The sequence below is a fragment of the Labeo rohita genome, chromosome 2 (genome assembly GCF_022985175.1).
Source record: "Labeo rohita strain BAU-BD-2019 chromosome 2, IGBB_LRoh.1.0, whole genome shotgun sequence".
NCBI lineage: Eukaryota > Metazoa > Chordata > Actinopteri > Cypriniformes > Cyprinidae > Labeo > Labeo rohita.
The window spans coordinates 11,937,133-11,962,613 of NC_066870.1; the positions used below are offsets into that span (position 1 = coordinate 11,937,133).

General features: G+C 34.0%; 1 protein-coding gene and 1 long non-coding RNA gene across 5 annotated transcripts in view; both read right to left on the reverse strand.

Moving 5' to 3' along the window:
* st3gal3b (ST3 beta-galactoside alpha-2,3-sialyltransferase 3b) overlaps positions 1-19,370 on the reverse strand; it is a 59,074-nt gene extending 39,704 nt beyond the window's left edge. Inside the window, exons 1-4 of one of the 4 annotated variants that reach the window (XM_051094349.1) lie at positions 19,181-19,370; positions 12,864-13,012; positions 2,115-2,186; positions 1,695-1,742 (exon numbers count right to left, since the gene is read on the reverse strand). In XM_051094349.1, the coding sequence (XP_050950306.1) occupies positions 1,695-1,742; positions 2,115-2,186; positions 12,864-12,972 (229 nt within the window). In that variant the 5' untranslated portion in view covers positions 12,973-13,012; positions 19,181-19,370. Of the gene's footprint in view, positions 1-1,637; positions 1,743-2,114; positions 2,187-12,863; positions 13,013-19,180 lie in introns of all 4 variants that reach the window. The other 3 variants (XM_051094343.1, XM_051094354.1, XM_051094362.1) reach the window with 3 other exon arrangements.
* Positions 19,371-22,144: 2,774 nt separating this feature from the next.
* LOC127152787 (uncharacterized) lies at positions 22,145-25,231 on the reverse strand. The gene is made up of 3 exons (XR_007825134.1): positions 25,061-25,231; positions 24,597-24,910; positions 22,145-22,600 (listed from the first exon to the last, which is right to left on the reverse strand). It is a non-coding gene; the product is annotated as an uncharacterized LOC127152787 (long non-coding RNA).
* Between the last annotated feature and the right edge of the window lie 250 nt (positions 25,232-25,481).

Genomic DNA, 25,481 nt, shown 5'->3' on the forward strand with positions numbered 1-25,481 from the left:
GATGGTTCCCCAAGTCTTTGTTTACAATTTCACAGAGATGTGGGATTACAGGGAAAAACCTGAAATTTTAAGATTCATGAAAGTGTTTGTAGTTTCAAAATGTTACTTGCTACACAAAAATTGTACATTTGCTTCCAACCACATGTAAATGGTGCATAAAAAGTCAATGCATTTTGTTTTCTTTTAGGCAAACTGATGACACTGCATTTTGATAACACTATATGTAACAACATATAACAACATACATCACAGATTCATCTGCCATATAGCTAGATAATCTTTAAAAATATTTAGGTTAATCTCTGGTTAAATTTTGGCTTCATCTTGAGCTCTGATATACCCACAGGATGTACTTGTGCTTGGAAAAAAAGTATGAATGGCAAGATACTTCAATTAATTTTTTTTTTTTTTGGGTTCTTCTATTTTATGTGCAAAGTACTCAAAATGTACTCATATATTTACTAAAGTTTCATGAATGAGGCCCAATGTCTCTTTGAGGTAGGTAGGTCTAATATTGTTTAGTGTGACACTGACAGCCTGCAAATCACTGTGATTTATATGTTCTGCAAGTCTTTGTAATACGAAGGTTGAAAACTCATTTACATTATACAATTACAAGCAACATATTCTGGCCTACAGGCATAAAAACATTATTACTGAGTTATGTACATTAACTACATCATGCATGTCATATAAAAACACTTTTAACCACTTTTTTTCACTGTTTACATTTACACTGATTCAAATTCAGCTCAGTTATGGAAATAAATATTAAGGATGTTAAGCACAAGAATACTGATTGTGAACAAATGGAATTTACTCTCTATGGTGGTTATGGTCCCGGTGCTTTGGGCCTGAAAATGTGATTTCTTGAAAGTTCAGTAATAACCCATGTACAGTATCTTTAGACCTTTTCACACCAAAGGTGACATACAAAATTTTGTATTGAAACAACTGATTCCTATGCAGCTATTCACACCTGGAATTAAAGGTGCACTAAGCACTAAGCTGTTTTTTAAAACCACTTTTGGCTACAGTGTTGGACCGGGTCCCAAAACGCACTTGTAGCGTTATATATATATATATATATATATATATATATACACACATATATATTTTTTATTTTTTTTTCTCCCACCAACCTTCAACAACCCTGGCATAACGACGAACGCAAGATGAATCAAGATGATGCATAAGTATGTACTTCTCTCACCTAGTGATAAAAGCAGACCAACCAAAACAATCTAAGACTGATTACATATGCCCTACCATATAAAAGTCTGGGGTTGGTAGGATTTGTTTTGTGTTTTGTTTTGTTTTTGAACAAAGTCTCTTTTGCTCACTATGCTGCATTTATGCAGCTGCTTGTATGTGTGTGTAAAACAAACAAAACATTGCAGTGCCTATTGTTATTAAGAAATAACACCATTCAGATATATATCCTGGCTGGTTTAAGCTTTGCTATCATTCAGCTTCAATTGTTTTTCTGGTACAAATTGCTTTATAATCTTGAATATTTGCTTTACTCTCAGTATAAAAAGACTTTATTGGTTTGTTTTTTGTTAGTTTCCTTGTTGTATTTGGTGTGAAAGGGTCTTTCGTGTGTAATGTACTGAAAAACAATATCTCAGGACTACCAGGCCTTCTGGGCTTCTCATGTTGACCAGAGTGCACTCTTTGCAGTGAGGCTGTACCTGAGCCTACTATTCGTCCCACGGAGACAGGGCCCTCCACCACCGGCTCTGAAACACAAGACCATCAGTTAGGCCCGGTGGTTCTGTGCTTGACACAATATTCTGGAAACTTTAAGGTCACGCTGAATGACCCTCAGGCCAAACCCTCATGCCCAACCTAATCCAAACAGTATGAACTAGAAGCTGCATTAGTTCCAGGAATTACATGAGGTTGAAGAAAGTTTAGGACGCCCATCACCGTAATTTCCAGCTGATATACTTGGTCTGTGCAGTAAAATTGATTATTAAAAAAAAAAAAAAAAAAAAGAAGCCCAGATGGAATGGGTGTTAAGGATGTTAGTGCCCACCGGCAAGCCCATTGATTATTTCACCAAATCCCCAACAACTGTCAAAAAGGAAGGAGCAGTGGAGAGTTTCTACCTTTGGCCACAGTGGATCTGACAGAAACACTAGTGACATTACTGACTTTTACTGTGGGCTCCACATTTTTATCTGTGAAACAAAAGAGTTAAATTAGCAGACCTGCTAAAATATATGAAAGTTAAACAGCATATGATAATGAAAGTAAACTTATTCAACATGTGCAAACCAGAAACACACATTAGCATGCAGTGCTTTCAGAAAGTTTTCAGTTTTCAGTCACAGAACTTTTTTCCAAAATGGACAAAAGTTTTTAACATTTTTCATATTAGTTATTTTATATTAGCAAAACTGACACAATTTTTATATTGCTACAACTCCATATAAAGCTCAAAGCAAAGATGATTTAAATTAAAAGGCCAAACAGCAGAAAAAAAAAAAAAAAAAAATCAACCTGCACATAACTGTAAAAAACATATATTATTTAAGGATAAACTTTGAAGCAAAAACTTCAATACAGTATTTGATTAAAAAAATAAAAATAAATAAAAATTATGGGATCTTATTAGTTTTAATACTATGTCAGGCTCATGTCAGGTGTAAATGTGGTGTAATAGCTCTGCTATGAACCTGAATCTGGGGAGATATTATTACTCCTTGCTTTAGACTCTCTGAAGCTTAATAACATGATACATAAGGAGCTTCTGGAAAATACAACAAATCGTCAGTCATCTGTACAGATTCTCTATGGTTCAAACCTGAAGTCAAACTCACTATGCGAGCGATGAGACCTTCTGGCATACACCTTTCTAAATAAAGCTGAATTTATTTACCACTAGTGGAGCTTGTAAGCAGAGTCATGGCATCTTTTATTTTTAATACATTTCCTAAATTTACAAATGTTATCATACTGCCATGCATGGCATTTATGTGTTTAGGCAACCCTACAGCAATCAAACCAACAGAGCGCTGGGTTGTTGCCCACTCTTTGCCATTTATCATCAAAATAGGGTTGCATTTCCTTCCCTCATACCTTTACAGAGCCATTTATTGTGATTTGTCATTACAATGTGTCCTAAAGTGCCTTTCATAACAGGGGCTAGGTTCAAAGAAAACCATCCCAGGTTCACAAAATTTTCCAAAATAAACTGGGCGCAGCTGTCGAAATGTGCCGTTTATAATTAATCTAGCTTTTTCCACAGAGGTTCAAGATACCAAAGTCAGCGAATACAAACATCAACTGAACAAACTGAGAATAACTTGCCTGCTAAACACTAAATAATCTCAGAGACTGTACATGGGGAGAGGAATAAATGAAGAAACCTGCCAAAGCCATTTCCTCAGCTGCGTTTCTGAAGGCCAATAAAAAACCATTAATCAATAAAACTTCTAAATAATTGCAGCAACCAAATAGTTATTTGCTTCATCATTGGTCAGAATATTTTCCACAAAGGAATGAAAACATGTTCTTCTGTCTTATCAAGTAGAACATCAATCATATTTACACTATTTATACATTTCGGGCCCCTTTGTAGATCAGGAATATGAGGACAGTTCTGACTTGTCTGGACCAGGGCCGACCAGTTTTCCAACAGCATGCTAAAGTACTTTAGTGTTAATGTTGTACATGATAAACATCCTCGTGCTGTGTGTGTGGACTGAAAGCACTTTTCCATTATCTCTGACTTTACCATTAGGTTGTCTATTTTTGCCCCCTAGTGGCAGTTGGTACTCTAACATTCATCATGGTAAAATAAATAAATAAGTAATGAATGTGAATATAGCCTCAAAAAACAAACAAACAAACAAAAAACAACAACAACAATAACAAAACAAATAGGGTTAATCAATGCAAGTAATTATTTAACAATTATAAAATAAATTTTATAGGCCTAGACATAATTATAACAGCTAAACTTACAGAAGTTCACAGAAAAATGTGGAAAAATGCATCATCTCACTTTGTTCTTCACCAGTCTCAGTTTTGATTAGAAAACATTACATCTGGTTTGGCGGTTGCATCTAGTCGCAAAAGTTAAATGCGGTCAAAACTCAAATCAGGCTTGAATATCCCAAATTTTTACCCTCTAGAACAAAGGTCAATGAAAAAGTGGACGGGCACTGTTGCAATGTCCAATAATATCTAATATCTAATAGAAACTGCCATCTGACTAACATGCATTGAACTATGCTTAAACTTACAGTGATGGTTTTATTATCTCATGCACGTTTTCAAAACATTAATACACCAGTGTTGCTCAAAGGATTTTAGAAACAAAAATGGCCATAGAAGCATTAACACTTTGTCTTTTAGGACTGAATCTTTGCTTAGTAACTTTATTTATCCCCTTCAGGGAAATTTAGTTTCAATATGTGGTTCTCAGAAAAGACAATACAACATAAATTTCACAGTAAAACAATAGTTTGCAGCAATTAATCAAAGAATCCTATACTAAATGAGATTTGCTCATTTAGGGAAGGAAAAATATACCAGGTCTTATTATTCATAACCTTTTGAGAAGTGAGACAAATGCTCACCCATGTGGAGGTACCACATTATATGCCTCCAACGCCCACTGTGAATCTGACCCTCTACTGTACTGTGGTGCTCTCCCTCCCTCTAGTGGCTGAAAAAGGTTGCAGTGAACTTAAAATTTAAATGCAAGTATCTTGTTTTGGAAAAAAACAAAACAAAACCAAGAGATCACTGTAATAGAAGAGCCTTAAAGACCTTAAAGCCTCTGCAACCTTTCATTAAACATGTACATCTACAGTATCTGTGTCTACAGTATGTCCCTACTGTTGATGTCTATAAAGGCACATTAAACGTGGCATACTTTCCAAAAAAAAAAAAAAATAAATTGCAGAACAAAACTAAATAAAAGTAAACAAAGCATAAAATGTGCCCCAGGACCATGAAACCAGTCTTAAGTAGCACGGGTATATTTGTAGCAATAGCCAAAAATACATTATATGGGTCAAAATTACCAATTTTTATTTTATGCCAAAATAATCATTAGGATATTAAATAAAGATCATGTTCCTTTAAGATATTTTGTAAATTTCCTACCATAAATATGTATTAAAACTTAATTTTTGATTAGTAATATGCTTTGCTAAGAATCTTCAGATTCCAGATTTTAACATAGTTGTATCTCGGCCAAATATTGTCCTATCCTAACAAACCATACATGTTTATTCAGCTTTCATATGACTTATAAATTAAAAAAAAAAAAAAAAAAAAAATGGCTGGTTATGACTGGTTTTGTGGTCCAGGGTCACAAATATGTTTACAAGTAGTAAGGTAATAAATAAATCACGGATCACAAGTTTACATGTTGAACAATCAATAACACAACATGCGGTACACACTTTATAATGTTTCATACACACAACATGTCCTACTCAGCTTATCTGATAACCCAAAACAATCTTTTTGCATAATGGAGGATTTGGATTTTTTCTTGAAACTCATTTCATAAGGAATATTTGTCTCATTTAAAGTTTCATCTAGTCTGTCTAGTCATTAAATCTGAAAACTTCATATAGTCCAGTCTTTACATCTAAACGTTTTTGCTGACATAATAGATCTAAAAAAAAAAATACCCTGCTAGAAAGTTGCAAAAAAAAATACGCCTGTTTTCCGACATGCTTGATTAATCTTCTGAATGAATCCCCTCAATAAACAGGACAAACTCTGTATCAGGATTTGTACAAAACCCAATACAAGTGTCAAGTCAAGTTCACACACTTCACAACTGGGTTTGATTCAGCAAGTCACAGAGAGATTATTTGTAATACTTTACAGACCAATTTGGAGTAGACGTCACAGTTACGTCACCTGCAGCTGCATGCACAAGTGGAGGGAAATGGCTAAAATCCATAATACCCATTAAGAGAAAAAAAAAAAATATTATTGTGCCTTTGGTTGTCAGAATCATAATGCAAATCATTTTTATATAACACTGTCGTCAAAGACACCATTTGAAGTAGGGTTGTCAAAAGGTACCGAGTTCGGTACTTTCGGTACTGAAATTTTAAAAACGTCCATTTCCCGCTCATATTTGAGCGCTGTTGAGCAGATTTTTAAACATCGCTGATTGGCCATAGTGTTCACGCGCTCAACAGACATGACTATGATTGGCTACAATGATAAGCGATTCACGCTCCCTAGGGCTCACATATAAGCACATCCAGAGCGTTTTAAAGCCGCGTCTGTCAGCGGATCAGTCTATATGCAGATGTATTAGGGATCCGCTGACACACATGGCTTTAAAACGCTCTGGTTGTGCTTATATGTGAGCGTTCACCTGCAGTAATCGAAAGGCTGCAGGTTCGAGTCCCAGGTCCGGCAGGGATTGAAGGTGGAGGGAGTGAATAACCAGCGCTCTCTCCACCCTCAATACCATGACTGAGTCCCTTGAGCAAGGCACCGATCCCCGAAACTGCTCCCCAGGCGCCGCAGCGAAAGCAACATGGCTGCCCACTGCTCCGTATGTTCACGGTGTGTGCGTGTGTTTGTGCACTACACACTACTGTGTGTGTGCACTTGGATGGGTTCCGAGCATGGGTCACCATACTTGGCCTCACGTCACGTCCTTTCCTTCCTTTTTCCTTAATATTCACATAGCTATATGAGATAATATGCTTGTTAATGTTTACTAATGTACTTTAAAAACCTTAGGTAATGATTAATTAGTGAATTAGAAATAATAAACATTTTTTAAAGATTAACTGAAATGCTTACAAATGTCATTAAACGTTCAATTCTCATGATAATGCATTTTTGAAAAATGTTCAAATGTGTTTGCCAGATAGTTTACAATGATTAAAAACATCACTAAAACATCACAAAATCTACAAATGATTTTAACAGAAATTATACAATGATTACAAGTTTATTTGCTAATGTACATTTGAATGCTAACAACTGTCATTAAACTTCAGTTCACTCTTTTTTTACATTTACACGTTGTGAAAAATAGCTCAATTTGTAATTTTAAGCACATCAAAAACTATTTATGTTTAAATATTATTCATTAACTCAATTACAGTATATAAAGGTCATATATTTAGTCTTTGTTGTGTAGACTTTTTCACATCTTAAGTCATTTATTAATTATTAATTATTAGTTCATGTTTTGCAGTACCCAATCTAAAGTGGAAACTATTTATCAATTGTAAACATTTACTGATCATTTTTACCTTTATGAGGAGTCATCTCAATGGCAAAATGTGTCCCAAATGACCTGAATTCACCCTATTTCCACATCTTCAAAAATAATCCATTTATCATTTGTTCATGCTTTTGCAGTTCCCAAGGTAAAGTTGAGACTTTTCATCATTTGTAAAGATATAAGCATATAAGCATAAACATTTACTAATCATTTATTACCTTTATGGCCACTAGACTTTCAGCTGCTGTAACAATGTTTGTGTAAAGGGTGGTTAGTTAAGTTTAGCTAAATGCTGGCTAACGTCATAACAAACGTTGTAATTTGGGTGCAAAAGATGTTTTTAATCGCCTCAACACTTATATTAGTATATTACTGTGTATCATTCAACAGGATGAAAAAAAATACATAGTTTATCATTTATCACACTGTAATGCAAACTGACCCCTGTACACTGTTGCCCCCATAACCAACCCTTAAACCTACCCACACCACCAAATCTGGCCCTAACCTTACCTGCATTACATTACACCTACATTACACCTGCATTAACAAATATTGTAATAAATAATTAAATAACATTTGTTAAAATAATTTGTAGGTTAAGATATGCATAATCATATGAATTAAAAGTTCAATTTGAAATCATTTTAATTTACATGTAATAATGATCTGTTAATAATTAGGTAACGTTGCATATTAAGTAAACACTGACAAACACGTTCACAAGTTTTTAGCTATTTTAACATATATTATCTAATGATCCGTTAATCATTATATATTATTAATAACTTTCATGAATAAATAATTAACAAATTTCATATAATGATTTATAATATAAAGTGTTACCTACACCATATAGTGGGGTATAATGACATGGTATCAATAGCACCACTTGTTTTAATTATGGGGAAATTAAAACACCAGAACCATAACTTTGTTGCTTTCAGCTAGCTTGCGTTTTCTATTTCTAATTAATCCATTTTGCAAATAACAAAAAATGATCCACACAGTTTAATTTTATTAAAAATATAAAAATGTTTAAGTATATTTATATGTTTTTTATGATGACTCAAATACATTATGATTCCTTCTCAAAATATGGTAGCAAAAAAGATGACAAAAAACTCCAAGGATACCTAATTTTAAAATATAACTTTAATAACCAAACATCATATGAAATGGTTTGACTTCGCGCTGTTTTATGCACATCTTTTTCTAAATGGTTTGTTTCCATCTGGTTTTCAACATTTACAACTATTTATTTTTTACTCATTTAGTTTGTGTGTAAAGTCTTAAACATACAAAAAAGTAAAAAAAAAAAAAAAAAAAAAAAAAAAAAAAAAAAAATCGAAAATTTACAAAACCAATATAATAAGCGAGTACATCATGAACCCATTTTCCAAACTGTGTTTTTGGCTTATCCTGAATCACTACAGTACACCTATAACAAGTTTTAATTTGTATCTATATCTCTTAATTCTTCTGCTCACAAAGACTGCATTTATTTGATCATTAACATTTAAAACAACTATTTCCTATTTTAATATACCTTAAAATATAATATAATTTTCTGCTGCTTTTTTTTTTTTTTTTGGAATTATTCTTTGAAGAATAAAAAGTTTAAAAGAACAGCATTAATTCAAAATAAAAATATTTTCAAACAATATAAGTCTTTACTATCACTTACTATCATCAACAACAGCAAAATACAGTGCACATGCAGCGGGCACATGCATTGACAGTAACCCTGTGGCAGTTTGGATTGAAGGGTTACAGCAATGAAAGGGTTAAAAGCAAAATGCTTTTAAATCATTCTGATAGACTGAGAATGAGCTAAAAAAAATTCCTTATCCTATGAGGTCATCTTGTGTTCATCCTTGGTATTACAGTCTTCATCTGCCAATTTACGTGTGATATTTTAAATGTTTTTGCGGTCTCTGAAAATACGATAAACATATTTCCTAAAAATAACTTGTTTTTCATATGTGAAAAGTTGTGAAAAGTTAGGATAATGCACTTTAAATGCGCTCTCTCTCTCTCTCTCTCACAGCCACAAACCCCCACTCTCACCACTGACACTTACACATACATTTAACATACACACACAGAGCTAGAGTGAGATCAGATGTTTAAAAGTTTTTCACTTTTCTATTTTTAGTAGACTATTTTATATTGATGGAACTAAGCATTTATTTCTTAGAATGACTAGTTCTGTGTATGTAAAAAGTGTTTGGATGCTGCATTTTAAAGATATAAGAAAGTTAAGGTTATGTTTTTTACTGCAACTTTAATAAATCACCACATCAAAACCATTCAACATATCCCAAATCCGCTCACAATTTAACATCTTCAGTATGTTGGCATCAAGTTGACAAAGATTGGTGTGAACTACTTCTTGGAGGAGTATGAATTTATTTATAGCCCGATTTTTTTTCCAAAAATCCACATTCAAATCAAAACAGCAGACTTCCTGTTGATCGCAGCTAATGGGTGTAAATTAGAAAGTTGTCCGGCTTGATGAGACAAATATACAAACCGAGTTTGGTGTTTGTAGCTAAAACTAATGACAAAGTTTATTGTGTACCGAGTTTCATATGCATACGTGCAATTATGTGTGGGATAGACATCAAGTTCAAGGTGTGTATAATATTACAAAAGATAACTTTTTAACTTTTTATTACTCATAGAATCCTGAAAAAGAGTTTTGCCAGTTAGAAAATAAATAAATAAATAAATAAATAAATAAATAAATAGGAAGGTAAGTAATGTAATTTATCATATGATGATTTCTGAAGGATCATGTGGCACTAAACACTGGAGTAACAATGTTAAAAATTCAGGTTTGCATCACAGCCAAAAACAAAAAAAACAAAACAAAACAAAACAAAAAACACATACATACATACATACACAGTGTTGGGGGTAATGCATTACAAGTAATGCGAGTTACGTAATAATATTACTTTTTTCAAGTACCTAGTAAAGTAACGCATTACTTTTACATTTCTAAGAAAATATCTAACTTTTTCAAATAAGTAACGCCAGTTACTTTTTTTCCCCATTTATTGATTGACAAATCTCCTGTGGGGAAATTGGGAGAAAACTTGATGTTACTGCATTATAGACTAAATGTGAACATGCATTAATTCATCTCCATTAATTCATCTTCCAAAAAAGAGATTCAGTATTCCTCAAAATGAATAAAAACAGTGAAATGCAAACTCAGAATATGACGCAAACAATAATTAAATACGTTACATAAAACAAATATCCTTTATTCATTTAATCCCACTTTATTAACAAATGTCTTTGCTGCTGACATTCAATGATGCAATTCAACCATAGTAATAAGCAAAAATTACTTTGGATGAACTAACATTTGTGCTTTATCTTCATAGCTGAAGAGTGATCTTCTGCATAAATGAACTTTTCTTTCAACCAAAAGGGCTTTTACATTAGAATTGTTTTATACTAAAAGCAAAGAAGCAAGCCCTGCCCAGATTTAAAAAGTAACGTATTGTACTAAGTAATGTAATTAGTTACTTTTTCAGGGAGTAACACAAAATTGTAATGCCTTACTTTTAAAAGCTACTTTTCCCAACACTGTACATACATAGATACATACATACATATATATATATATACACACACACACACACACACACACATATACACACATATACATATACATATGCACAGGCTATTGTCAAACTCCTTGTGCAAACAGAGATCTGATCTCTCCATCATTCAATCCAGTCTGTCTTAAGAAACAGAAAAAACGGAGACAGACTAAATCCAGAAGAACTGTGGCAAATTCTCCAAGATGCTTTAAGAGACCTATACCTACAAAGCTACAGTACTGTTAAAATTTTTAGGGACATAAAATGAGGATGATGTCAAAAATAAGGTCATAAATAGATTTTCTTTATCAAATGAACTTCTATTAACTAAAATAAATAAGCATCTGATGTGACCATCCTTTGCGTTTAAAGCAGCTTTTGCCCTATGTGCACTTGTGCATAGTTTTTCAGGTAGCTTTGCAGGTAGGTTACTTGAAACATCTTGGAGATGTTGCCAGAGTTCTTCTGGATTTAGTCTGTCTCAGTTTTTCTGTTTCTTCATGTCATTTCAGAGACAGACTGGATGATGGTGAGATCAGATCTCAGTGTGGAGCACTGGCTGTTGTCGGACTTCTTGTGCAAACAAAAATCTCACTAGATTATTACAATTAATGGCAAACAGAATTTTTGGAAATGTTAACCGATATTTTTTACTGACACACTACAGCAAAAGATAGAAATAACTTACTTTAAACCATTTTTAGCTGGTGAAAATACTAGTTGCCTAAGACTTTTGCACAGTACTGTATATAACAAAATAATCTTGATTCCAAACTTTTGAACCCCAGTGTATATTGGCAGTGTATTTACTTAATATTTACTAATTCAGTTCATTAAATATATGAGACAATTGGCCAATTTAGTTGGGCTGAAACAATATTACTCTTCCATGATTTGTTTTAATATATAACATGAGGTTCACAATTTGATTTCATATAACACTTAAATGACACAGTATGACAGAAAATTGTTAATGTTTTTGACTGACACGCTAAAAAGAACTGATGCACAAGAACATTTTTTCTGCAAAAAAAAAAATAAATAAATAAAAATAAAAAATTCAGATTTGGCTTGTATCGTTTGTTGGTACAGGAAACACTGGCATGCATTTAATGACATATCAGATAAATATCTTTGAGAATGGTTTGAAAATTTGAGAATATTTCCTGCATGCAAAAGACGACATTGCTGAGACAGTTTTGTAGTTTTCACATAATTTGCATGTCATCTGTGTCTCGTCAGTTACCCATGTGTTGCTTTTCTACTTCACATGTAAGGCTGGTGATATCAGTACGCAGACACAGCATACTCAATGACTCTATCTGCAGCCATTTCCAAACAATGGAAATGTGTTTGGTAAAGTAGGGCTACTGTTGTACACAAGACAACGCTCTGTTGTGTGGTTGAAGTAGTGTGAAATAAAGAGACTACTGAAGGACACTCTAAACTGACATGAAAATGCAAATATAGACCTTTTCACCTGCCAGTAAATAAGTCAACCATTATAAAATCTCCCACCTAACCAGTCTAAAATAGAAACACATTGAGATAAAGCCAAATTAAACTTAAGTTGATTATCCCTCAATACAATGTGTTGTTCCACACAGAGGGTAATAATCTCTTTGACCAGCTACTGAAGTCCACAAACTAATACCTGCACAAACAGTTAAACAACAAATATTTAACCATGCAAATTCCTACCACACCTCCAAACTGTTCACATGGACTTGAAAAGGAGGATGTTTGAAAATTTAGCAAAATAAAGCAAAACATAAACTCTTTGAAAAGAGTTATGCAAAACCTGTGAACCCACACAAAAACTGATCTGACCTAAACAACCAGTAAGGCAAGTATGCAAGTGGACGGTTAAGATTAATTATTTAACTGACAGAGGGTCTAACAAACAAACTGTGGCAAACATACATATTGACAGAGCAAAAGGCACCCACGTTTGGAGAGGTCACAACCTGATGGACAGTAACAGACAGATGGTAACTAGAGGCAATACTCACGTGGCTTCTGGACCCATATGTACAAATGGAGCTTCCAAGAAGAGTAGTAGATGAACCCCAAGACCAGTATGGTACACAGGACGAACAGTAGTTTGTGTGCAAGCTTCATGTTCCTCAACCATTCACATGGTACCGTGTTTTTATATCACCTAGGAACAGGACAGAAAAATGCAGGAGAGCTGACTCACATGTTCACAGCATGCAGTGAAGCAGATAGACCCTTATTATTAAAGAGGTTCTATTATGCTTTTTTTCAGCTTCCTATAGTGTGTAATGCAAGTTACAAATCACAAAGTACAATCCAAAGGGTGACCAGCAATGAGCCGTCCGACGGTTGGCTTTCAAGGAATTTCATTTGACAAGGCTTTAAAATGCATGCAGATGTTTTGTTTGTTGTTGCCAGAGTAGCCAAGGCACAAGTTTTTGCATTGAACGTTCATTTGCATTTAAAGAGACAATGTCTTAAGTCATGGAATCCTTCAGCTCAAGACAGAAGGACTGATATCCATTGATTTTATGAATAGGTAATTTCACTGAATCATTCGCTCGTTCGAAACGCAGATTCATTTAGGAACCGAACACTACTCTGAGTTTCTCGAAGATATGTTTTTTTTTTTTTTAATAAAGAGCAAAAACGGACAATACTGTGTACAATACTGCTCTCTTCTTATCTCTGATATAGATGTTTGTGAAGGATGTTTTCTCTGTTCTGGGATGGGCATTGTTAAATTAGACCTTTATTATCTTAAAGGTTAAATTATTACCTTTATTGCTTCAAAATTTGTTAATAATTTACTATAGGTTGGGGTGGATCATTTTATTATTTGTTTATTATTCATATAGGGCTGGATGATAAATCGCATGCGCTTGTCATGTGCAATTGGTCAGTAAAGCCGGTACTTTGAGCGGCAATTAATACACAGAACCATAAATCACTGACAAGCTACGCAAAATCGCGCTTATAATCAAAAGCGATTCATAATGCGATTATAAGCGCGATTTTGCGTAGCTTGTCAGTGATTTTTGGCTCTGTGTATTAATTGCTGCTCCAGACAATCGCATGCGATTCATTATGCAGCCCTATATTCATGCAACAATACTTCATTACTTTATTACTTTATGACAGTAATAATTACTTCAGTAGGTTTCCTTAGTAAGAATTGCTATATGATTTTTTCTAGTGCTGTACCTTTGTAGTACAGATCTGTGTACTGGTGTTATTATACTGCTGTTTTTGGTAGTGTTGATACAGATAATATGTGACCCCTGGACCAACAAAACCAGTCATAAGTAGCATGGATATATTTGTAACAATAGCCAAAAATACACTGTATGGGTCAAAATGATCCATTATTCTTTTACGCCAAAAATCATTAGGATGTTAAGTAAAGATCATGTTCCATAAAGATATTTTGTAAATTTCCTACCGTAAATATATCAAAACCTAATTTCTGATTAGTAATATGCATTGCATCTCACTCGCAAAAAAAAAAAAAAAAAAAAAAAAAAAAAAGAAAGAAAAATGAATAAACAGTGAAATGCAAACTCAGAATATGATGCAAACCTGCGATAATTAAATGTTAAATAACACAAATATCCTTTATGTATTTAATCCCATTTTAGCCAATGTCTTTGCTACTGATCTACGATAATTCAATTTAAACATACTAATAAGCAAACATTACTTTAGATAATATTTGTGCTTTATTTTTTATTTATTTTTTTGCTGAAAACTTATGAACATTCTTCAAAGGGCTTTTATGTTTGCAATATATATATATATATATATATATATATATATATATATATATATATATATATATAACAAGCAATTCTTGTCCAGAATCAAAAGTAATGCAAAAGTAACGTAAAAGTAGCGTAAGGGTCTGATCACACCAAACGCGTTTTTGCAGTGAGAGGCGCCTTTTTTGAATTGTTTTCTATTGGCGCTGTTTAAGCGCCCCGGGCGCCTAGCGTTTTTGCCGGAGCGCTCTGAGTGCCTGAAGTTGAAAAAAAAAGCAACTCTGAGCGGAAAAGCTCCAGACGTCATTACGGTTTTTTACATTGTCTAATCAAATGAATGGAGAGGCGGACCATCTATTGTGGTGACGAAAGTTTTACTGTTTCCTAAAAAGTCCGGAGACTGTAGTGATGGAGGAGAAACTTTTGGTGTCTATCGCGGGTTACCCGGAGCTGTATTTTTTAAGGTTTTTGATAATGTGACAAATTACTAAACAGCTAAAAACCAAATATTTTAGAGCGCTTGCGCTATAATCCTTTGATTGGATTGACCGGACGTCTGATTTGATGGTTGCCTAGCAACATAAAAAACCGCAACGCACTGATCTTTTTTGAAAAGTCACCAGAAAAAGGCAGTGCAATGCGCCTCCCCTTTTCAGACATAAAAAACGCGTTCGGTGTGATCGCGGCCTAATGCATTACTTTCCATAAAAAATAACTAAATAATGCGATTAGCAATTGGTTACTTTTTTAGCGAGTAACACAATATTCTTATGCATTACTTTTAAAAGTAACTTTTCCAAACACTGAACATAAACAGTGAATAAAGTCAAAATAATAAATGCCAAGGATGTATAATTTTCACCTGAGATGGAGCAAAACACAAAACTGCTTCCAAAACAGCGTGCGACTAGAGAATCAAGTTATTTTATTTAACGTAAACAGCCAAATACACAAATTTTTATCAAAATGCCCATCTTGGCAAATATTCACATAAACACAGTTATATAATGAGTGTAAACAACTGAGAAATAAAACATGTGTAACAGTAAACTGGATTCATGCATGAGGTCTTAAAGAGGCAGCATTCTAAACAAACCTCCTGCTGTCTGCATCATTAATGTTTATTAATACAGTACAGACGATCCAGTGCTATTTTACAGTTAAATAGATCATTCCATTTCTGTAGTTTTTCTGTACCTTAATATTACTTTTAGACCTACCTAAAACAGTTAAAGTACTGTTAATTTCATTTCCTTTTGATATTGTATTTATTTGTGCAATTACTTGTCGTTTATTTATTTGTTCTTATTTTACTATTTTACAAGAGTGTTTACTTGACTTTTTTAATTGAAATAAATGCAAAGTGACCCACAATTAATTTTTAACCATTTGAAACCATCGAGTCACATTGGGATCCCCAAATCTCTGGGACTGAATCACACACGGTATTAAAAATGAAGATTACAAAAGAAAAGTTTAAGAACCAGAATCTAGAAAGGCCATTAAGATATCTTTAATAACTACTAGCGGTACAGACAAGCAAACTTTAAATATCAAAAGTATGGCTGGGTGATAAAATGATAACGATAATTACCACAATATATTTTTCCTCAACAGAAAGATAACATGTTCACATAAACATGTAGCACATAAACATTCAATATAACGTTTATGTGCTACGTAAAAAAAAAAAAAAAAAAAAAAAAAAAGCACGTTATCAGCATCACGCGGACCAATTATCAGTGCGGCTCAAATGGCAGCACAGCATAAGGAGGTGCGTTTACTCAGACTCTTGTACCCTAAATATGAGGTTGTTACAATTTTTACAGATGTTACCGTTTTTGATCATGAACATAAATTTACATCTGCACTGTGCCTTCAAAGTCAGGGGACACAAATCTGTTTCATGATTTGAAACAATATCACCTGTTAGAACACTCAGAATAAATAGAAAGAAATTAATTTCTATATTAAGATATTTTGTTAACAAAATAAGGCTGTACAGGATTTTATTTATATTTTACTGCATATTTTGATTTAGAGAAAAAGATATATAATTATGATAAATGTTTTGAACATGTTACCTCAGATGTGAAATGTTCACCTGTTTGGCAAGTGTTTGTCATGTTCTGACAAAAAAACAAAAACAGTTCACTGTCTGTTTTCTACAACTTTCACTAAAGAGAAGATAACTGCCTTTAAACTTGAAAGAAATAAAGATTTGACATTTATCGTGATAATTATTAATATATCGACTGATATGAAATTTTATTTTGATCATTTCTGGCCATATCGCCCAGCCCTAATTAAAAAGGTATTTTTAACAATACAGTACAACTTACTGAAATGTATCATGTCTCATGTCAGTTGGTTACAAACATTTTAGTTTTACGTGTGATCACTGTATCTGAAAATATAATTAAAAAAAGCAGTTGAATATAATAGTCCAGGCTCTGTTGTTAATTTTGACCTCTAATATTATAGCAATAAACTAAATGACAGGGTTCCCTGTATAATTTAAAACAATAGTTGGGAGACACATTTTCCTTTAGAAAACCAAACTATCAGTATCGTTATCAACAAATACCAAAAGAAACTTTTGTTAAGAGCTAAAATCTTTAACTCAGCAAATATAAGTACATGACATCTAATATTTGGTTTTCTTCATTTTTATGTTTCTTTCACCAGAAAAATATAAACAAAACTTAATATCTGAGCTGACATGAGATGACACGGAATGACCCTCGAGGGTGTGTTGGTTAGGAAAGAAAAAGAAAAGAGACAAGACAGCTCACCAACTTAATATATACACATGTTGAAATAACCAAAAACTACCACAAAACAGTTATTAATCTATTGAAAAGTGAGGGCCTGCAATTATTTTGTCTGCTAGGGTTTGACAGTAGACTTCTAATATAGTAAAAGAGCACTTCAGTCATTCTGTCACCATTTAATTTAATTTATTCCAAACCTGTATGACTTTAGCACAATCTTCACAGTGCTATCTTTCTAGGCGGTGAAAGTGAATAATGACCTGGTGCTTTTAAGCGTCTGTTTACACATTCAAATATGACAGAAGAGATGTCCAGTAAATAACTTTTCTTCACAATTGTTCTTCACACAAACCATATGACTTAAGAACACTTGAAAAATAGTGCAGTAATAGTATAAACCACTTTTATGGCAATCTTTTATGGCTCATTTTGGGAACTTGACTGCTCCTGGACACCACCATATATATACACTGTATATAAGAGTAGCATTACATTTTGCTAATCACCCGCTTTATGACATGAATGAGCATTATACAGTTTTTCAACAAGACAGGGTGCTTGAATGATGACTATTCCCTTAACCGCTATAAATTTAACTCATGGCAGCCAATCAAAAGGAATGGGAACAATTTAATGTGTTGGGGAAAAATGCAGCATTTCGAGGTGGATCAAGATCTGTCATGATAAACTGATCAAATAAATATTATATCTCACATATGTATAAAAATCATTCAAAACTGCATTGAGTGCCAGAGAGATTATATTCCTCTGTATAATACCTAAATTCCTCTGTATAATACCTCAAACAAGTGTCCCAGCAGAGTAGCCACAGGTAAACTATGAACATGTTCCACTAACCAAAAGTGTCACTATACATTTTATCTTCATTATTTAAACATATCTTTTGTTAAATAATTTAAACCCAACTTATTCTGTGAAGCTCTGCGTTAAAAGTATTTATTCCACTTGGTTTCATACTTTGTCAAAATAACGACGTCGAAACATGTTGGCGTATTAACTGTTCATATACTTTGTGTCTGGCTAGTGTACCTCAAAAAAAAAAAAAAAAAAAAAAAAAAAAAAAAAGACAGAAAAAAAAAATCCACTCCATTAGTCTAATGTAACGTGGCATTTTAAAACTGAGGGACGGGAAAGTATAGATCCATGGTCGCTCATCTGTTGTGTCTGGCTATTCCGTTCTTCAAAAGCACACGTGACTTTCTGAAGCAACAACAACCGAAGTGCACATTTGGATAATGTTTCATCTGTCTAAAAGTATGCGGACCGCTGTGTGATAATGGCCCTGTGATGTCCCAAAACTGTATGTTTGCATTTCTCAGACTGAGAGCGCAGGCAGGCTAACGGTTTACCCTCCCCTTTACTTCACACACAAACCAACGGTAAGCTCTTAAGATAAACACAACATAACCGATACATTAAGACCACATAAACCCGAGTGTCGAAGGAGAACAGGGTTAGAATATCTGTCAAAAATACACATAATGAAAAATATGAAGGAAGCGCGATGGATTAAATGCGTTTAGGGGCCTAAAGCAAAGCAGCCTATTTGCGCTCATTCAGCTAGCCAGCTACACACAAATGCAAGGCTAAAACTCATTCACAAGCACACAACATATGGTACTCTTTAAAAAGCATTCATAAATGTATACATTCAACGCTTTACACGTCGCCGAGTTAGTTTGTAGCGCACAGATTGAACAGTGGTAAAACAAACGTCCGGTATAACGCATATAAATGTCTGTATAAATCCCCGCTTCCATCGGTATACTTTCATATTACCTGTCTCCACCAGTCGTCAAAACCCTAAGGTTAGAATGTTATCGACCACATTTTTTCTTTTCCTCCGCTGTTATCGTCCATCCCTTTTCGGTAAAAAAAAAAAAAAAATTGCAAGGAGACTTTATAACCTCCTTAAAGCAACGAGAGTAAAGCTGCGTGTTGGTTTATTTGGGAATCACCCTCTCGCTCTCTCCCCACCGTTTTAAGTGGGAGGTCTACAGACATAGTCCTGAGCACGGTTGTGTCTCAAATTCTAGGGAGTCGACTACCTAGACGGCATTGTAGACGGGTTACAATTCGCAGTTTTGGGACATCGCCTAATATATGTTCAAATTGGAATGTTTGCCTGTGTCTACAACTCTCCAAAAACTCGCAGTCCAGTTTAAACGTGTCTACGAGTTTTTGGGGAGTTGTAGACACAATCTTTTTAATGAATCGACTAAACCGGATTAGAAAAATAAAATAAATATATACCTGTATATTTGGAATGAAGGATTTTAGGAAAAATTACACGTTTATGCAAATGTTACAAATAAAAAAAAATGCAATTTCCTTTCTAAATGACCTTATTTAAATGTTATGAATCGCCGCGACCGCCCACATGAAAGGAAAAGTAAATGAAACTGTAACATTTTAGACTAAAGGATATGTCACGCCGGCATGTCGGAAATGTATAATGTATAATCGAAATGATGAAATCCGAAATGAAATGACACTTTGAAACGTACTGTTCAAATGAACCGATTCGTAAAAACGAGTCGGACTTTGCATCAACTTACTGAAATTCCCCATTTTGTTGTGCCTCCAGCAAATGTCACATGTCGAGTGCTTTGAATATATATAGTGTTATCTGGCAGTTTCATGACACTGAAAGCATCTTTTCATAGGCGTTTTGTCTTTCTGTTTCTCACGTGGCAGTCTCTCGTCGTCAGCTATTGCATTATATCTTTACAGTTGTGCGCACATGATGGGTCCCGGTTTGGCTTTTATATGCAGTTGAGCAGCATTTTGGTTTGACCACTGTTTGGAGCAGCTCTGCAGATATTTTAGGTCTTTTTTTGTTGGAAACACCAGTAGAAAAGTATCTATTATTTTATGGGATGGTTGCAACAAGGGTCAGTAACATTTCCCATTTCTCAAATAAGGAAAGAGTTACAAATCACCTAATTCACTTTACACATTCTCAGATTAGTCCTTATTCCACATGTGATGATGTAGAGTCCTGTGGAAATTAATTAAAGAAATTAATTTTGAGGTAAGAAAGTAACTTTTTATACTTAATTTATTTTTGTGATGGCAGTCCCTGCTTTGTAGTTAAACTTATCAGAGTTAAATTGTTTATTGTGTGTCTGTGTAGATATTTTGCATGCAAGTTGCTAATGTTTTGGCTGTTACCTGTAATGTGAGGTAGTTCATAGCTCACAGCAGAACTGAAAGTGTTGAATTCACACTCTCAGTGTTAAAATTAGGATTTTTTTTCAGTGTTTATATAGGTACACACTAGAGCGAGTTAAACTAACACTTCAAATAGTGTTACTTTTTTAACACTTGCATAGAGTTAAAACAGCACTGTAATTGTTAACTAGATGAGTAAAGTTTGCAAGTTACTAGAATGTTGTTAGCATGATTAGCAAGTTACTAGCATGTTTTTAGCCTGATTAGCATTTTTATAGCATGTTTCGTGCATGAATAGCATGTTAGTAGCATGTTTTTTAACATGGCTAACATGTTACTAGTTTGTTGTTAGCATTTTTCTATCATGATTAGCATGTTACTAGCACGTTGCTAGCACAATTAGCATGTTACTAGCATGTTGTTATTATGTTTCTAACATGACTAGCATGCTGCTAGCATGATTAGCAAGTTACTAGCATTTTGCTAAGATGCTTAGCATGTTACTAGCATGTTGTTAACATGATTAGAAAGTTACTAGTATGTTTGTAGCATGATTAGCATGTTACTAACATGTTTCTAACATGATTACCATGTTACTAACATGTTGCTAGCATGATTAGAAAATTATTAGCAAGTTGTTAGCATGGTTAGCAAGTTATTAGCATGTTGTTAGCATGATTAGTATGTCACTAGAATTTTGTTAGCATGTTTCTAGCATGATTAGCATGCTACTAGCATGTTGTTAGCATGTTTCTAACATGATTAACATGTTACTAACATGTTGTTAACATGATTAGCAAGTTACTAGCATGTTGTTAACATGCATAGCAAGTTACTAGCATGTTCTTAGCATGATTAGCATGTTACTAGCACATTACTAGCATGTTTCTATCATGATTAGCAAGTTACTAGTATGTTTGTAGCATGATTAACATGTTACTAGCATGTTGCTAGCATGATTTAGATCGCTAGATAGATTAGAAATATCAGAGTGGAAGCTTAAATGAGTCCAAATGGATTAGAAATAGTACATAGAAGGGAAGCTTGATTGAGCCTCAAGGGATTCTGGGAGTTTAGATTTGAATTTTGTCAGTTGGAGTTTGAATGTTCAAATGAGTGTTGGCTCATTTGAACATTCCATCAATGTAAGTCTATGGGATTTTTGGTGGTTTTGGTAGTCTGGTTTACGAAAACTCTAAGCCGGATCAGTTACAAAAGATATAGCACACAGAGTCAGACCAGTCTGAAGGTCTGTGCCGAGTTTGGTGGATCTAGCTTGAAAACTCTAGGAGGAGATAGATACCAAAATTTTGCTCAGAAGAAGAAGAAGAATAATCTTAAATAGTAGATCAGTAAGTTGGCTTTCTCAAGCCAACTTAATTAATAACACTATTATTGTGTTTTTTCCCCTTATTTACACCGTTAGTGTTGAAATTACACTAGGAGCTTTAACACCAAGGGAGTTATTTCCACACTAATATAGTGTTCATTCAATAACAGCATTCAATAACAGCAAACACGTTGTATCAGTTTGATCTTATATTTTCAAAAATGACATGTCTTAGACAAAACACTTAAAAGAAAGATAAAAATTCACTATCATAACACCCATGTAAACTCGACAGATGAGAAGACATGTAGGACTTCAAAATGCTCGCTGTTAGATGTACTCTCAACTCTCAACTAAATACATGATGCATTGAAAAATGTTTTGTCAAAAGATTGTCAATGCTTTGGATGCAATTCCTTAACTCTTGGTAACTCACTGGTATGACCAACATCATTGTAGAGTGTAGCAGGAAGATAAAGACATTGACAAGGACCTACTGATACAACAGGTTGAGCACATAGTGGACTTAGAGTTCGATAGCACTCAAGGAGCTGGTTCCGTCAGAAGGGATGAGGTGCTTGTCCGGCCACATAGAAAAAGATGATCGTGCCCTTGAGCCTTCTAAATACCAGTAGGTATGGCTAGTGGTCCTCCCTCTGACTGAGATGGACTATAATACTGGTGCAGGTCCAGGACTGAAAACAGCAAAAACAAAAATTAGATTAAACAAAGAAAAGAGAGGGGAAAAAGATAATTACTATGTGCATTGATGAACGCATAAAACCTGGCACTAGTAACTTTTTATGATGAAATGTGCTTTAAAGGGTTAGTTCACCCAAAATGAAAATTCTGATATTTACTGACCCTCATGTTGTTCCACACTCAAAGGCCTTGTGGACAATCAAAGTGAATATACTTTAATTAAACGGAGAGATTTTTGTCCATGCATCAAGTCCACACAGCTACCACCTTGAAGCTTAAAAAGTTCTTAAAGAAAAAAAGCTCATCAAGACAAACTTTAAGTTGGCTTGAGAAAGCCGGAACCGAAAGTTTTAAAAAGTTTGAAAAGTTTATAAAGTTTAAAAAGTTTAAGAAGGTTTAAAAAGTTTTAAGTTTGATGGTTTTCAGTCTGAAATAGTTTGAATTCTAAAGTAGTTTTAAAAGGTTAAAGTTTGGATGTTTTGAAGGCAATACAGTCTGTCAGAGATAGACAGATAGATAGAATGTTGTTAGCATGTTATTAACATGATTAACATGTGACTAGCATGATGTTATAATGATTAGCAAGGTACTAGCATGTTGTTAGCATGCTTATAGGATTATTAGTAAGTTACTAGCATTTTACTAGCATGGGGCTAACATAATTAGCAAGTTACTAGCATGTTATTAGCATGTTACTAGCATGATTAGCAAGTTACTAGCATTTTACTAGCATAGTGCTAACATAATTAACAAGCTACTAGCATGTTGTTAGCATGATTAGCAAGTTACTAGCATGATTAGCAAGTTGCTAGCATGTTTCTAGCAAGATTAGCAAGTTAGTGGCATTTTGCTAGCATGATTCTAGCATGATTAGCATGTCGTTAGCATGTTATTAGCATGATTAACAAGTTACTAGCATGTTACTAGCATGATTAGCAAGTTACTAGCATGTTTCTAGCATGATTAGCAAGTTACTAGCATGTTGCTAGCATATTTCTAGCATGACTAGCAAGTTACTAGCATGTTACTAGCATGATTAGCAAGTTACTAGCATTTTGCTAGCATGATTAGCAAGTTACTAGCATGATTCTGGTTACTAGGCATAGATAGATAGAGGAGTTTGAATGGATTAGAAATACAGTAAATAGAAGGGAAGCTTGATTGAGTCTCAAAGGATTCTGGGAGTTTTGACAGTTGGAATTTGAAAAGTGTTGGCTCATTTGAACATTCCGTCAATGTAAGTATATGGGATTTTTCCAATTTTAATTGTCATTTTTAGGAAAACCGTAAGTCCGATCAGTTAGAAAAGATATAGCAACTAACTTCAGATCAGTCTGAAGATCTGGGCTGAGTTTGGAATTTGTACAGTTAAAGCTCTAGGATGAGTTAGTGTCGACAGATTTAGTCTCAGAAGAAAATAGCATGTCAGTAAGCTGGCTTTCTCAAGCCAACTTAATTTATATGAATTGAGCAGTTTAGTCCATTTTTTGACGAAACAGTCACTTTATATGATGAACAGATTGAAATTAGGCTTTTATTCACAAACAGCAATCAGCAAACAGGGTTCCTATGAAAGCACAAACCATACTGCATAATACGAGAATGAATCTCACTGGTTCTCATGCTTGAGCTTCCGTTTACCATATCTGATGTTTCAGTTGATGAATGTTTATATATGAATAAAAAGCCTAAATTCAAACTGTTTATTATAGGAAGCGATCAAGTCTCTTCAGAAAATATAGAATAAACCACTCAATTCATATGGGTTAGTTTTACAATCTCTTTATGAACTTTCTGAAGCATCATAATGATATTTGCCAGTGAAGAGACAGAAATCTCTGATTTCATAAAAATAATTACATTTGTGTTTTGAAGATGAACAAGTGTTAGGAATGACATGAGGGTGAGTACATGACTACTTTGATTTCAGTAAATTTACGTTTTAATCAAAACAAAAAAACAAACTTTGCAACAGTATTGAGTTTTTACCTTATGGAAGTGCACAAGTCTGTCTCATCCTAATTTTCTTCATCATCACTGGACTGTTTTTCCAGGGCATCTTGGACAATCAGATTAAACATGACAACAATACAGGTGACAACGTAAGACTAGTAAAATGATGGAAGGGAATTATTACACAGACAAATCAAATGTTGACAAAAACATGCATACATACCCATTTGCCTTAGCTTCTATGCTAAAGCTTTTGCCGGCCGATGCTTATTGATTTTGCCTCTTTTTGGTCAGCTGAAGAGAATGAAAGAATGAGCACTTGTGCTGAGGGTTGAGAATCTTGTGGGTGACTAAGAGAGAAAAGCAAAACAATTTCATAATTCATGTCTGTCAAGGCTTGATTCATACAGACCTACAGATAAAGCTTTTACGCTATCATATTATGAATCCCTTAAAAGAATGTGTGAAGTGTTTATACACGTAAGTATTAATATATTTACCATCAGGTATGCCAGCAGAAGCTATTTCTTCTGGACAACTTAAATGTAGATGCCTTCGATTTGTGTCCTATTCCACATTGGTATCTGGGTCTTATAACTGAAAAGTAATTTTAATAAATACAGACATCATTTATTTATTTTTCATATTAAGCAAAGTCTTGGTGATTTAAAAGCAAACCGAAAAGCTTTGAAACCTGGAAACAAGCCCTGTGGACGTTTTAGTATCAGCTTAAACATGGTTGCTATATGTCTGGTTTTAATTAGTCAGTTTCTAAGCAGTAGTACTTACCTTCGTTGACAAAAACTTGGAATGCACGATCATTAGGCAGATCAATTTCTTCACTCATTGATATTGAAATTTCACCAGCATGTCAACAGCTGTTGGGCAGGAAAAACGCAAATAGTTGTTAATATTAAATAA